This window comes from Manis pentadactyla, chromosome 15 (genome assembly GCF_030020395.1).
Source record: "Manis pentadactyla isolate mManPen7 chromosome 15, mManPen7.hap1, whole genome shotgun sequence".
Lineage (NCBI taxonomy): Eukaryota > Metazoa > Chordata > Mammalia > Pholidota > Manidae > Manis > Manis pentadactyla.
Window position 1 is genome coordinate 37,528,429 of NC_080033.1, and position 15,874 is coordinate 37,544,302.

At 39.4% G+C, this 15,874-nt stretch overlaps 1 protein-coding gene across 8 annotated transcripts in view; it reads left to right on the forward strand.

Moving 5' to 3' along the window:
- The first annotated feature begins 4,346 nt into the window (after positions 1 to 4,346).
- Positions 4,347 to 15,874, forward strand: part of CYLD (CYLD lysine 63 deubiquitinase) — a 62,088-nt gene continuing 50,560 nt past the window's right edge. For 2 of the 8 annotated variants that reach the window (XM_036880983.2, XM_057493435.1), the window contains exons 1-4: positions 4,419 to 4,558; positions 11,275 to 11,926; positions 13,072 to 13,374; positions 15,597 to 15,702. In XM_036880983.2, the coding sequence (XP_036736878.1) occupies positions 11,423 to 11,926; positions 13,072 to 13,374; positions 15,597 to 15,702 (913 nt within the window). In that variant the 5' untranslated portion in view covers positions 4,419 to 4,558; positions 11,275 to 11,422. Of the gene's footprint in view, positions 4,559 to 5,097; positions 5,172 to 11,274; positions 11,927 to 13,071; positions 13,375 to 15,596; positions 15,703 to 15,874 lie in introns of those variants that run through there. The other 6 variants (XM_036880980.2, XM_036880981.2, XM_036880982.2 and 3 more) reach the window with 6 other exon arrangements.

The following is a 15,874-nucleotide window of genomic DNA, read 5'->3' on the forward strand; positions in this document are numbered from 1 at the left end:
CCACATTCCCCTCATTTCCATCTACTCTCCACCTTTAGGAAACAAGGGTCTCCTTTGGGGCCCACCCTCATCTGGATTACTGACTGCATCAGTCTCCTCACTGGTCTTTCTGCCTCTGCCCTCGATCCAGGGAGTGAGCCCATTAAAACACAAGACAGATCAGCCACTGTGCTCCAGCCACTACTCTCCAGGATTTCATCTGTTTCAGGGTGAAAGTCAAGGTCTCTTACTGGCCTGGTCCACCCCTGTATTTTCACTGGCCTCCCCTTTCCCACTCACGCTCCTATTCTCTACCTGCCAGTCCCACCACTTCTTGGCTGTTCCTGGACCATGCCAAGCACACTGCTGCTTCCAGACCTTTGTACATGGCTATTTCTTTTTAAGGGAATGCTCTTCCTGAGACAGTGGTGTGGTTGGTTTCCTCATTTAGTTTAGGTCTTTGTTCAAATGTCAGCTTATCAAGGATATCCTTCCCTGAACTATCTACCTAAAATAGCAGTCCCCAACCATTCTCTTCTCCCTGCCCTGCTTAATATTGCCTTCTCGGCAAGTGCTGCTTCATGTGCATTTGTTTCTTCCTGGCCCTAGAGTGTCAGCTCCATGAGAACAGGAGCCATACTCATTGCAGTGTCCTCAGAGTCCAGAACTGAGCCTAGCACATAGGAGGTTGCCCAAATATTTGTTGAATGAATGGAGAATCCACCTATTTAAAGGGGGCAGAAGTTGGGCAGATTATAATAATGAATCACCTTTTTCCTCACACCATTAGTGTCCCCTTCCTAAGGGAGGAAGGTTTCCTGGGACATGGGATCATTCCTAATGTAGCTACTGCTCAAAAGGGGTTTCCAGATACAACCCACAGGTCCCAGTGAGGAGCATTAGACCCCATTTCTCTGTATGTGTCTTTCAAATCACACAGAAATCATTTGTCATTGATAACAGCAAGTAGCTCAAACAGGAGAGCATGGATTACTAGTTCAGTTGGATTAGTTTAAAGATGATTAAAGTAATCTCTTCTATCTTTTCAAAAAGAGCTTTTAGCTGACCAGAGTAAAAGCCCTCAGCAGAACATTTGGTTGCACCTGAAGCTTTCCCTCACTAAGAGAGAAGCACATCCCTGAGAAGGAGGACTCTCAGCTCATGCACTCACTGAAACGCTGCCCTGGGCTGTTATGGAGAAAGTGCCCATCATTATCCTTGCCTGTGGGGACACTTGGGCCAGGTAGCTGCGTGGTTTAGAGCTTATTCAGAATGCACCTAGTCACAGGAGTGAGGGACAGTAGCTGGAACCTTGGGAGGCTAGATGAACAACTGGAAGTTGCCATTTCCTGAGACAGGGAGGATTCCAGTGGGAGTGGGGAATATCAGGAATTTGCTTTGGTCTGTGTGGAGTGAAGAAGCCAAGTAGACAGTGGGATATAAAATGAATAGTGCATTTGGTGAGGTTAGAAGTAGGAGGTAGCCGGTGGTAGCCATTTGGGAAGCTTGCTGCAGGGTCTGATGAATAACCATGACCAGTGCTACTGAGAAGGTTTTGCGGAGTCCTGCCAGGTGTCACAGTAAACCACAGGCCACTACCAGGCTACCAGGAGGTTCCCAGCTCCTGGGCAGAGAACTCATTCAATTCAGTGGCTTTGTGTTAGGTTCCCACTGTGTGCAATAAGAGAATTATGCAAGACAGTTTAGAATCTCAGTTAATCTCCTGTTGCTTAAACCCTTCAGAGGGCTCCCACTTCCCCTGAAATAAAGACCAAAAATTGGCCCTGGCTCACTAGGCCTTGCCCTTGTGTGCCCACATTTGTGCTCTACCTCTTTCAGTTCCCCCAACTTGTCACACACATTCTTGTCCCTTTTGCTTGGAGTGCTCTCCCTCACCCCTGACTGACTTCCAGTCACCTTTCCCACTTGATCTTAAAGGTGATTTCCTCCTCCAGGCCTTCCCTGAACACTCAACCACTTTTTATGCGTGCTTAGAGCAGTTCCCCTTCTGAGGCTTATTCTAACCTCAGTAATGAAGTAAGTGATGGTGTAATTAGTCATTTAAGGTCTGCCTTCCTTGCTAGAGGGCAAGGATGGCATCTCTCTTGTACACTGCTCTGTTCCCTGGTACTTGCTCAGCAGCCCAACCACTGGTTGCATGAACCCAGGCCAGGCTGAGTGGAAGAGCTGTGGGGTGGTAGATATACAGAGTGATCAGTGGGGCCTGGGGCCATCTGCAGTGACCCTTGGAAGAAAGGGGACTTTGGCCTTTAAATGAAGGGATGATTTGGAAGGCAGGACAGAAGGATCCCTGGCTTAACATCAGGAGGACAGGATCTCAGTTCATCTCCTGGGTGACTGGGGGCAAGTTATTTTCCCTCTCTGGACCTTGATCTTCCATCTGTAAAATGAGAGGCTAGCTTACAAAGGATTGCCAATAATAGCACCATGACACTATTACCCTAACACCCCTTGGCAGACATCTCTTTTCCCCGTGAGCCTGAATACAGGTTTAGAATTGTTTTGAACATAACGTTCTAGGCAGTCATTACCAATTGATAGAAGATGGTAATTGAAATAAGCCCTGTTTATCAGGCCTGGCTTGGAAGAATATCTCTTGGACACTGTCTGATTCAGGGAAGGTGTGACATGAGGACTGAGAGAGGTATGTGAGCACTGCTGGTAGGGAAGCAAACCTTGCTGAAGCAGAGGGCTTGGTAGCATCAAATGCCATCATCAGAGAGGACATGAAGATGTTCTGGTCCAGGGGTGGCAAATTCAAATGCTGTCAGGGGCCAACAGATATGTAAATGAGACAAGTGTGCCCCAGGATAAAATAGGAACTATTGTGTGGCAAACTGGAAAATAGGGAGAGGGCTTGCCCAGCCTAAAGGGTTTCAAAATCAATATTTCCCACTCTATCTCCTCTTCACTATATGGGTCAAGCAAAAACAGTCTTCAGGTTGAAATTTTTTCTTCCAGACAGTCAGACAGTGATGTCTGAGTCCTACCGACCTTATTGGAGAACCTGGATCTAGAGGGAAACAGTGTTGCCTAAGGCCACACTGTGAACCAGGGCTGGTGGTTCTCATTTTATTCCTTTCCACTGCAGTGTGGTCATAAAGCATGGGAAACAGGATAAGGAGGGACAAGAGTGGACCGAGGCTCAGGTTTTCAAAAGATGTCCTTCATTCTGGGTGCTTGTGGCAAGGGAGATGGATGGCCTGTTTACTAATACTGTTAGTAATCACTCATGTGACTTCCTTCATGTACTCACTGGCTTAAATTCCCCAGATCTTCAGAAATGTTATCTTCCACTGGGGAAATTTTTCCTTTCGTGATTAAACACACACACACACACACACACACACACACACACACGACACACACACACACCCTCTTCCTTCTTCAGTATTAATCACCTTCTTCTATAATTGGTACTTAAAATGTCAAAGGAGAAGGATTTAATTAACAAGAGTATCCAGTGCAGTAAGGCATGCTGCAGGGCTCTGGGACTGATTATAAAAAGCACTTCCTTAAATATTTTGAGCACTTTTGGGAATCAGAAACCTCCCTTCTAATTGAAAGATCCTTAACTACGTCCCAAGTCCTGGCTGGTGGCCAAGGGTGCAGATCTGAGTGAGGCGGCGGCTGGAAATTCCTTCTTCACTACCCTAGGGACACCTCCCTCCAAATGGGGATAGGTGGCAATAGAAGTTCAGAAACAGCAGAGGTCTTCTGCCAAATCTTAGGGAGAAGAAGAGAGAGAAGGAATCTGAGGGAGACAGAAGACTGAGCTTCTGCTGTGTGTCATATAGTATTTCACAACAATCCTTAGAAACAGGTGATAGGATTATCTCCATTTTACAGAGGAGGAAATTGAGACTCAGCATAGTTTTTGAGTTACCTATGTTATTCAGCTACTAACTGAAAGCGCAAAGGATTCAAATTTAGGTCTGATTCTAAAGCTTTGCATTTTCATGGAATTCTGAAACCCCATTCCCTGCTAGCGTTTGAACCGCACCCCACCCCAGCCACAAACTGTCTAGTGGAGTTTTGACAGATAAGCCAAAGCAGGGACCCGGCATGGGAGGTGGAGCCGGGAGCAGCACAGCGCCCCGCCCCGGCTCCGATGTCAGCCAATGGTGATGCAGCAGCAACAGTTTTTCGTCCAATCAACCAGAGCTCCCCGCACCCCATACCCGCATCTCCTCTCCTCCCCTCTGCTTTCCCTTTGGCTCGACCGAGCTTGACAGAGCGGAAAGTCCCTTCAGCTCGCTCCAGGCCGGCAGCCATTGGAGGAAGATCTGTCACAGGGATGCCCAATCAGAGCGCACTCAGGAACGCAGAGCAGGCTGCGATTGGTTAGCGCGGCGGTTGTCCCCTCGCCCCCGCTCCTCCCTCAGCGCACTGGGCGTTTCGGAGGCGGGGCAGGTGGGGGCGGGCCCAGGTAGCAGGTTCGGCTGCGCCGGGGCAGAGCGTCGGAGGTAAATATTAGGGCGGTGGGTGTGGGGCGCTGGGGCTGGTCCAGCACGCTAGCTGGAGAGCCTGGGGAGAGGGTGACGCCCCGCCGCCGGAGGTGAGTGCGGAGCTGGCGGTCGAGTTGGAGAGCGGCGGGCGGCCCGGTCCCCTCGGGGACCCTCCCTGGCCTCAGGGCGCCTCCAGTCACCGCGGCCATCGGGCCCTCCGCGCCGGCCCGTTAGATACCCCGGCCCGGAGCCGGCCAGGCCCCCGGGGTGCTGAGCCTGCTGACGTCAGCCCGGGCTTCCCCATCCCCGGGACTTCCCCATCCCCCGGGCTTCCTGAGAGAGCTCCCGAGTCGTGCAACCGTGGTGGCCGCCGCCGGGACCTCTGGAGAAGAAAGGACCTGGGGTGGGAGCAGCGCAGGAAACCCTCTTCCCCTGTTACCCGCCACTTACAGATGGGGAAACCGAGGCAGGGGCCCCTGGCCGGCTCCCGACGGCCCCTGTTGGAATCGAGAGCTCCGGGCTGTGACATTTCACTTCTATACTGTGGGGGCATATTGATTGATGGGTTTTGGGGGGCTTGTGGCTCCCATCCAGGAAAAGCAGTCAAGGTTCTGGCCTCGTTAATTGCGTGTTCTGCTTTTTCTTTCAGTTTCCCCCTTTCCAGGGGATGGTTTTACACAAACGGGAGTTCTTTAGTTGAAAGGCGCGTTCTGTTGAAGCAAGGTATTCTTTCTGTTTTCCTTTATTCTCGTATTAACGTCAGTAGGGAAATCACGAAGTCTTGACGAAGATCGTGTTCTTGAATTTGGTTCTCAGCTGGGTCAGCTGCCCATTATTCATGTATTTGGCATCTTTTCTGTTCCAGCCATGGCATTTGCATGTTGTCATCTTCCAGCCACCAAGTCTTTTGATCTTTCAGCCCCCATCACCCTGCCTCCTTCCTCTCCCCATTCTGCCAGGAAGTTTTATCCTTACCTCACTAAAGAGCATTCGCTGCCTTGCTTTTGAATTCACGGTAACAGGGACCTTAATAAGATTGTTCCTTTTGCAGTCTTTGGTTCCTGGAGAAAAACCCAGGCCCTGAGAGACGATGTTCATTCAAGTGTTGGTTTTCTGCACACCCCCGCATGCCCCAAGTAGACTGAAAGGACCTAAGAATTTAGCTTGTCAGTTCCCCAGTGGGTAGTAGGTGGAAATGAACTAGAACAGTATTAGGAGAAAATTATTTGTTGGAAATTCTTGTGGAAGTTCATGTACTGTGAATGTTGCTAACATGCAGAACATTCTCTAATAAAATTCTGCATAATTTTATAGTATTTGATGAAAGCTTCCCTGGATGGTTAACTTTTGTGAAAAGCTGGTAACACCAGGGCATTTGTTACATAAAACAATAAACATTCAGCAGCAATGATTATTGTGGTCTGGCATGCCTAAGTTGTGATTTTGTTTGACTTAAGGAAAAGAAGAGAGAAAGGAGTAATTATATTAGTAGTTGATTTATTAGTCTTTTGTTCCTGATTTTCACACTATAATCTTAAATTTGTTGAGGTATTTCATTGGTTATACAGAATGTATAGGCATCAGACATGTTGGGAAGATCTAGGAAGCAGGTTTGAAATGAACCTCAAAGCAACTTGTTTTTGTAACTGAAAATTTTCTTGTTTCTTGTTATATGTATAACAGTGAAGTGTGAAAATTGACCTTGACTTCATTTACTAAGAGAATTAGTATAGTTTTAGGTAAAAATCATTATACATTCCCAACTCCTGAGTCTTTTTCTTTTCTTTTTTCCTTCTTTTAATCTGGAAGACTATTTTAATCATATAAACAATTAGGAGGAGGAAATGGAATTTTGACTTTCACCTTCACCACCTGAGTTAACTGTCATTCATTAAATTGTCTTGTACTGAATGCCTACCATACATTGGCACTCGTTTGGCACTGAAAATAAAAAGATGAAGGACTTGGGGAATTCACAGTTTGGAAGTGTAGTGGCCAGGCTTAACTGGTGAAACGACAGTGATCTTGTTCTTCTGACATGAATATACACATGTGGGAGCCAGACTTTTTTTTGACCTTACAAATCCTGCAGGTTTTAGGATCTAAATACTTGTGTACTTGGGTAACAAATTAATCTATGAGGAAAATTAAAACTGTCTTTTTTTCTAGTCATTGAATCTCTGCATTTCTATTCTTTAGCTGTTTAGGAATATAGCAACTTGTTTTTTAGTGAGAGAGAGAGTCTTTCTTAAAATGGTAATTATTCTAGTTTTCTAGAAGCGACTAGAAAAAGTCCAGTGTGTTTTCTTTCTTTGGTATTAACATTCACCTCCTACCTGTTTGCTGTTTGTAATTAGGGGCAGTATTTTAGCATTGTAACTTTTTTTCTGATTTAGATAGCCTCCTTTGGTTTTGGGAACATCTCAGGGATGCAAAACGTTTGTGAATTAGAAGTCTGTTTTCTCTAGTGAGGTTCTATAACTAGTATAACCTGATACCTTGAGAATCAAAATGACTTTGTATCTTCTAGAGAGGTTAACCATTGTCAATTTTATGTAGCTAATGCTGTTCATTTTTACTCCGTATTATCTTTCAGAACATGGTAATTCTGATTTTTAATATTGTCATACAAAACTTATTTTTTGATCATTTTTTCATTGCATTGATAGGGAAACCGATAGATTTTTGTGTCTTCCAACTCTCGTCTTGGTTACATGACTTTAATACAATTAAATTATCTTTTTCTCAGAATCCAGATCATCAAAAAGCTCAATAGCCAGCTATATTTTCAAATCTTTGTGACCCTGAACAGTTCCCTTATCTCGAGTGTTGTTAAAAGAGAAGCCTTTTGTTCAGTATAGTTTTAGGGTTAAATATATTATTATATCCAACACTTTGGTAATCTTCATTCAGTATTTACAGTAATTATTAGGATATTCATAGTCATTCAGTTTTCCAGCCTGAAATAAGTACCGTGGTGTTTAGATGAATCATTTGTGTTATATTCACACTCAAAGTGAAGTACACTTATTAGAGGCAATTTTTAACAATTAGACCTGAAGTTGTTAAGAGAACACAAATGAGGGCAGCCATCATATCTTAAATCTTCTATATTTTTCGGTGTCTAACACTGCTGACTTCATAAATCTACTAAACAGTAAAAAACTTTGATTGATGAAGTGTTGTGCCCCGTTTCCTTGAGTCCCCAGTGTGGAGTCGCAGTCACCAGGCTCAGTCGCGAGATGCAAGAGCAAAACAGGTCTTTATTGCTAGTTTGAACTAGGGTCTCAGTGGCCCGTCAGAACACAGGATTGGGTCTGAGACCCTGAACAAAGTTCCCTTTTTGCTTTTATACTGTAGCAAAAACCAGGTAGGGGCTTTCCAAGGGGGGTGGTTTACTGTGACCTTAGCTGATTGGCTGAGGAGGGTCAGGGTCTTGTTGCACGGGTTGCCGGGCATGGTTTTCGAGGGAATGGGCGTGGCTTGAGCGGGAAACTTCTTACTCAAGATGGAGGACACAGAACCAAGTGGAGGCGGTCTGGTTGGCTAGGGTTCATGTAGGGGTCATAGTTATTCAAGATGGAGGACACAAAATGGAGGCAGGGTTCATGTAGAGGACATAGTTATTCAAGATGGAAGACACAAAATGGAGGCAGGGGGTCATGTAGGGGACATAGTTATTCAAGATGGAGGACACAAAATGGAGGCAGTTAGGCTTACAAAATGGAGTAAGTTAGGTCAAGCTAACCTTCCAGGGGCCCCACAGAAGAACTCATTGACAATGTGATTTAAATTTTTCCCATGTAGTCTGCAGTTAGTTTTTATTGCTTGAGGTTCTTAACACTTAATCTAACTGTTGTGCATATCTGAGTGAAAGAAGAATGTTGGTATTATATTCACTTCTACAGTGGAAGGAAAGTCTTTTTTAACATATTTCTGCTCTAATGCCAGTATATTGGGGTGTTAATGATCATTACATTTATTGTCTTGTATACTTCTAGACTAGAGCCATGAAGTTCCCCATTCAACTTTCTCTAAGTATCAGTTGCAATGAAGAGAATCAATTTTTAATGTGGAAGTTCCAAGCCTTTCTTTCTTAATGTGTTCTTTCTAAAAGAGGACAGACCATATCCTTTTTATTTTTGGATAATGCTTTTTAAATATTTTATAACTTTTGCTTTGTCTATTCTGGTTGTCTGACATTACCCATCCTGTTGTTGAGTTCAGCTCACGCCCACTTAGGCTAATACAAATTAGAGAAAGGTTACTGTTCCTTGTGTAGTTCACTGTAAAGTGTGGTTCTTGATAACTGTTGTTAAATTGTCCTCAACCTTTTTATAAACCGAAGTAGTTACATTGAATTTGTCTGTGGACTATGTCTTCAATGATGCTCAAAGAACACCCTTGTAATCAAATTCATTTAAAATATAGTGTCCTAATACACTATATATAGTAACTTAGTTTTGTTCTGGTAATATTTCATTAGTACTGGTAGTTTTTATTTTAAAGTGTGACATTAATTGTTAAGCTACAAAACCAATATAGTAGAAGTCATTAGCATCTAATATCATTAAGATTCAAGAAGTTCTTAATTTTAATATTTGAAGGTATAACTTTAGGAATAAAAAACAATTTCTTTTCAAAATAGAATTGCTATGCTTTAAAATAACTTTTGGCCAAAGGTATTTAAATGCACTTTAAAGAGAAGAAAACTCACCTTTTTAAAAGTTGTTTCTTCACCTTTTTTCACAAAAAGTTGTCTTAACCTCCTGGGAGTAACCAAATAATGCAATAAAGGTGTGCACTTTACTCCTAAAAGCCTCATTCAGAATTTATGTATTCTTTTTGTTACTGTGTTTTTGTTTGTTTCTTTAAACACACAAATATATTTCATCACCTGGCTTCTCAGAACTGATTAGAAGCAATAAGTTGGAAAGTAACAGGCCATAAAAGGAGTTAAATGCATGCTGTAGGAAACCATAGAAAATGGCTGATGTGCAAAGGAGAACTGTAGACTGTAAATCTATAGAAAGCAGATACAATGTAAAGCCTTTTAACAAGGCAATGAACACCTTTGCATATTGGGAGTCAGATAATTTATATTCATATTGATAGCTCAATGATCAAGAAAAAGAATAAGGCTATTTCCTTGTTGACATTAAAAAAGAATTTTAGTCAGAAATAACAGATACTTCTTTTTGGTACTTAAAAGGAATACAGCCAAATGTTTGGGTTGCTGTTTAGGGAGCCCCCATAAGGGGTTTTGTATATGGTGCCAAGATAGGGGTTTCCACAGATATCTTATATAAGTGGCAAATATTAATTGATCGTATTGCTGCTGAAGTAGATAGTGCCCTCAAGTGGTATTAAGACAAACACATTATAAAAAAAAGAAAAAAGGGAACCACTTTATGCTAGCTCTGCCCCTGCTTTCAGTAGATGTTGCACAGATATTTCAATAATGTTTATTTAAAGGGATGCCAAACTCTTTACCCTTTTTTGGGTAGTCTATGTGTGTTATTCAGGCTTTGTAGAAGGACAAACACTTTATCATTAGATTGTACCTCATTATCTAACAATGCATTTTAAAGGAAATGTTATTCTATATATGATTTGCCAGATTATTTAATCATTAGGTGATTACACTTAAAAATTGGGTTTTTTAGTTTTAGGAGTATCTATGTTTTAATTCCAAGAATAAAATAAATATGATAGTGCTATCAACTGCTGCATTTACCCAGAATAATGCAAATAGATACCTCTAGAGCACAGAAAGATGGAAGAAATACTGTGTTTTGAAACTAACCACAGTCATATGACAGAGCATACATAGGAACTATTGTTATCAGCAAGATAGTTAATTAAAATAATGAATTAAAGTCTTAATTTGAATTAATGAATTTATGTAGTTTTTAGCCATCAGTTAAAGTAGGATTGATAAGACTAAACGGTGAAAGATTAGTATTCTTGTAAATATTTTAAATGAAAATTTGAAACTGAGAAAGAAACCTTTGTGTATTCCTTTCTAGTATACATAGTTAAAATTGGGGTATAAAAACGTTATATATTTGATACTATCCTGCAATTATATTTCCTTGTAACGTAGTCTGAGTTTTGATGGCTACAAAACTGTGTTTTAAAAATATCTTTAATCATATTTAAATGTCTGATATTTGAGATTGTGAGAAATTAAATGACAGCTATGATGAATATGATTAATATTTCCTTATCTAAGGACATAGTGTAGAAGATTAGGGAGATGAAACTGAGTCAGGTAAAATTTCCATCATCAAAATATGGCACACTGATAAATGAATTGTGGTTAAAGTTTCAGAATGTGATTTTATGATATTTTTATTGACAAAGATGTTTAATTTAATTATGATGGATAATTTTTTAAACTGTGTGTACAGAAATAATAGCCTTTTTGATTTATGTGTGTTTGCCTAAGTACAGCATCTTACCCATTTAAGTTAGGCAGGATTTATTAAAAGTGATACTTTTTAAAGTTTAAAAATGTCAGAATGTATATATAAAGTTATCTGTTACAGAATTTGATTTTATAAATTTTCAGTGCATCTAAGGCAGGAACATACATTATTGTATTGTCTTTTAAGATACATTAGAGTTGTTTCTCCTTAATTAAATATGCAAAGTTACAGTAGGTATAAGTGTTATGTATCTTTTAACCTTTCTAGTTATTTGTGGCAATATTTCATTTGTGTGCGTGTTCTTACTAATTGAATGAGATTTTGAAAAATCTTTATAACCTTAATTTTAGCTCCTGTAGAATAAAGTGTAAAGTTTCTTTCTGCTTGTCCTCCAGGCATTTTGACTTGCTGTCTTTTTACAGCATGGACAGCAAATTGCTAAGAACATGCTTGGGGACTTCCAGTGCATTTGTCTTCCACAGTTTTTCTACAAATTTAGTAGTTCCCATTTCTTTGAGTTAATATTTTGGAGTTAATATCACAATGAGTTCAGGCTTATGGAGCCAAGAAAAAGCTACTTCACCTTACTGGGAAGAGCGGATTTTTTATTTGCTTCTTCAAGAATGCAGCGTCACAGACAAACAAACACAAAAACTCCTTAAAGTACCAAAGGGAAGTATAGGACAGTACATCCAAGATCGTGCTGTGGGGCATTCGAGGATTCCTTCGGCAAAAGGCAAGAAAAATCAGATTGGATTAAAGATCCTAGAGCAACCACATGCAGTGCTCTTTGTTGATGACAAGGATGTTGTAGAAATAAATGAAAAATTCACGGAGTTACTTTTGGCAATTACCAATTGTGAAGAGAGGTTCAGCCTTTTTAAAAACAGAAACAGACTAAGTAAAGGCCTCCAAATAGACGTGGGCTGCCCTGTGAAAGTGCAGCTGAGATCTGGGGAAGAAAAGTTTCCTGGAGTTGTACGCTTCAGAGGGCCCTTATTAGCAGAGAGGACAGTGTCGGGAATATTCTTTGGAGTAGAATTACTGGTAAGTTTGGTAAACCGTTCTAGTTTTACCGTTCTAGTGTGTGTGTGTGTATTTATTTGTCTATGTGTATTTGTAAGCGCATGTGTTTTTTCCCTTTAAAATGCAAAATAAGTTTTTCCAGAAGTCTTCCATAATTTTTAATATTCATAATCCTTAGGATTTAGTTTCTAATGATAAGCTGAGATGATTCATCAAAAACTTTTTAAGTACTACCTGCTAGGAAATACAAACGTTATGTAATTATTGAAGGCTTCCTTATCTTAGCAATTTTAACATTGCCTATGTTAAAAAAGAACTCTACTAACTGTAAACTAGTTGCTTCACAAAATTATTTATTATCTTGTGACATCATTTGTAGGTGCCTCAGTTTTTCTTAATGTGTGCTATTAAGTAATGAAATTAAGCTATAAGACTTTAAAAATATGTTGCAGCAATTTAAACTTGCTTATAATCTTCCCTGACAATGTATGTGAAAATCATCTTGAAATTTGAAAAGAGAGCCAAGAACTCTGTGATACATTTCCAAAATTAATATAAATTCTCAAGAATTGAAATGTCAGTTACACTTTGACATTCTTGCAAGTAGAATTTCATGCCTCATTTGCTTCCTGATTTAATTTTTTAGAGCAGTGATTGTGAAACAAGTGGAGATTTGAATCTCAGCTATGCCATTTACTAGCTGGGTTACCAGGTTACTTAAGCTATTTCTCCAAGTCTGTAAAATAGTGATACTACTACACACCTTGCAGTGTGTTTGTGATATATTGATTCAGGATTTAGCTCCTTCTCTGGAACATAGTAAGTGCTGAATAAATGAAGCTAATGTTACTGTTATTTCAGGTAAATTTTTCTCTATGATAAAACTATTGCTAAAATCACAATATAAAATCTAGCCCAGGTCTCTTGCAGGGGAATTACAATTTGAAATTACCAAGTAATTCTATTTCTGGATCCGATACAGTTTCTCCCTTATTTTTTTAAAAACATCCTAAATCCAATAGCAACTATTCATGATTATATTTCTTATATGTGTTATTTAGAATTTTTCCACTGATTTCCCCAAAATCCCCAGAGTGGATCTTTTTTCTTATGGATCATCTTTCTCTGTCAATCAATAATTTTCTTTTCTCTTGTTTAAAAACTAGGAAGAAGGTCGTGGCCAAGGTTTCACTGATGGAATATATCAAGGGAAACAACTTTTCCAGTGTGATGAAGATTGTGGAGTATTTGTTGCGTTGGACAAGCTAGAAATCATAGAAGATGATGACAATGGACTGGAAAGTGATTATGCAGGTCCAGGGGACCCAATGCAGGCTGAACTTCCACCTCTGGAAATAAACTCCAGAGTTTCTTTGAAGCTTGGAGAAACTATAGAATCTGGAACAGTCATATTCTGTGATGTTTTGCCAGGAAAAGAAAGCTTAGGATATTTTGTTGGTGTGGACATGGTAAGAAACTTTTGAAATATATTATTTTTGTGAATGTAGACCAATTTAGGTACAAATTAAATACTTTGAATATTTAAAATGGACTAGTTTGGAATAATTTAAGACCATGTTTTAATTTATCTCTGGTAAAGGAGCATTGATACGGGACAGGAGTCTAGATACAGAATTACATTTACTCGTTTTTCTAGTTTGAGTAAAATGGAATAATGTTTTCAATCTTTAAGTTTGCCATATGATAGCTGACCAACAGAAAATAAAAATACTCAAATATATTACATGATGTCTTATTTTTCTTTATTTTGAAAAGGTTTTTGTTTTCTTGTAATCTGTTTCTCTTTTGGAGTATTTTGCTATTTGATTTTAATGAGTAGTATAAAAATCACTTATGGGAAATACCTGAATAGAGGAAAAGCCATTGCTTTAGAGGAAAAGAGAGTATTTTTGTAGGATGTAACTCACTCAAACCTTTTATTTTATTTTTATTTATATTACATATAAAATATATGTAATAAAATTTACCACCTTAACCACTTTTAAATTTACAGTTCTGTGGCATTAAGTACATTCAGTGTGTACAATCTTTACCCCTTACCCAGAACTTCTTCGTCATCCCAAACTGAAACTCTGTACCTATTAAACACTAACTCCCCGTTCCTCACGCCCCTCAGCCAGTGTTCTACTGGTAATCTGTATTCTACTTGCTGTCTCTGTGAATTTGTATTTTCTAGGTACCTCATATAAGTGGAATATTTGTTCTTATTTATTCTTTTGTTTGTGTCACTCATTTTTAATGTTACCTTACAATCATACTTATTAATAATGGGTATATCCCAATACGGCAAGTTGAATGATACCTGTGGTTTTAAAAGGAGGAGAAGAAAAAGGCTGGTAACATTTTTTATTGTAGAGCGAAAATATAGACAAGAATTTGTTGGATATAAAGAAGCTATTAATACAGAATTATTAAACACTAGAATGAATTAGGAGAGTGTGTGAGTAATGGACTCTTGTACTCACAATGTTTTTAGTGATTATTTTTATCTATTTGGGTATACTTCTCAGTAGGACATTGAATGTTCTAGCATAAAGTTCTCTTATCCTTGCTTGGAAATTCTATTTGATACCCATTAGTTAGACAAACATTACTATGTTAAGACATTTACTGAACATTTGCCATGTGAATAGTTAGAGCTGGATTAAAACATATGGGTTCTTCAGGATAGCTAATATTAAAGCTTACCTTTAAAACATTATTCTTTAAATATTCAGTATTTACATAGAGGAGAGATTGTGCATTGAGTGGAGGAAGGTTGGAGAACGAGGGTCACTGATTATTAGGTTAGTTTCCCTTTGCTTAAGATTATTGGCTTAAGCCATTAGGCCTTCCCCTCCTTAGATGGCAGTCTGGAGATCATCTTGTTTACTGGGACAGACTTTCTAGAGGTTTGCACCCCCAGTTTCTCCCCCTGCCCTTGTCTATCTCCAGCTGGCTGTGCACGCATTCATTCAAAACCCCTTCAGTGCATTCCGTGAAGGGAAAGTTCTGGCAAATGCAGTATTCTTCATCTTCTATTTCCAGTGACATTCGGCACTTTGTATGCGTGGTGCTCAGGGCAGTCATCTGGCTGCCTGTTTCTTATCTAGCTGCATGAACAGCATTGTATTGGTTGGTGCTATATGGAAATATAAGATAATTAAATATAAAAATCTCCATTTTGGAGAGAATTCTTGCATACTTGTAAAATGACAAAGAACAAGCAAGGGAAAAGAATTTATGTGGACAGAAAGTTCAAGTTGAGGATTTAACTGCTTAGGGAGTGCAGGAGTGAGGAGAACAAGCTAGGGGCAGTTAGGGGCAGATTTCTGGGTGAAATATATTGTTAATGAATCTTCCTATCAGGTGGTTATTTATATATAGACTAGTGTTTATTGTCCAGTAAAGTACAATGAATACTTTTGATTCCTTGCTCATTTATGGGTTTACTATGGCTTGATTATTCTTAGACCTCATTTTTCCAAAAACAAAACAAAACAAAAATAAACAAAAACAAAAAGGCTTATTACTGTGGTAATTATTCCTGATATGTTCTCTCTTTTTTTAGGAAAAATAGTTAAAATTTACCAACGTAAAATGTTTTGGAAGACCCTTTTATGGTACAGACTTTCATATTTATGTTTTATTGAGGAGGGTTTTAAAGTTTATTTTATTACTTAATTTCTAGGATAATCCTATTGGCAACTGGGATGGAAGATTTGATGGGGTACAGCTTTGTAGTTTTGCAAGTGTTGAAAGTACAATTCTCTTGCATATCAATGATATCATCCCAGGTATGTTTTCCTTGTGTTTCATATATTAATAAGGCAGAGTTTCTTGGATGTATTTTGTTATGAGAATTAAATATAAGCCTCAAGATGCATTCTTGGAATTTGTATATTATGGGATGTTAAAGATATTATGGAACATGCTTTCTTACCCCCAAATGAAAACCATACTTAAAAG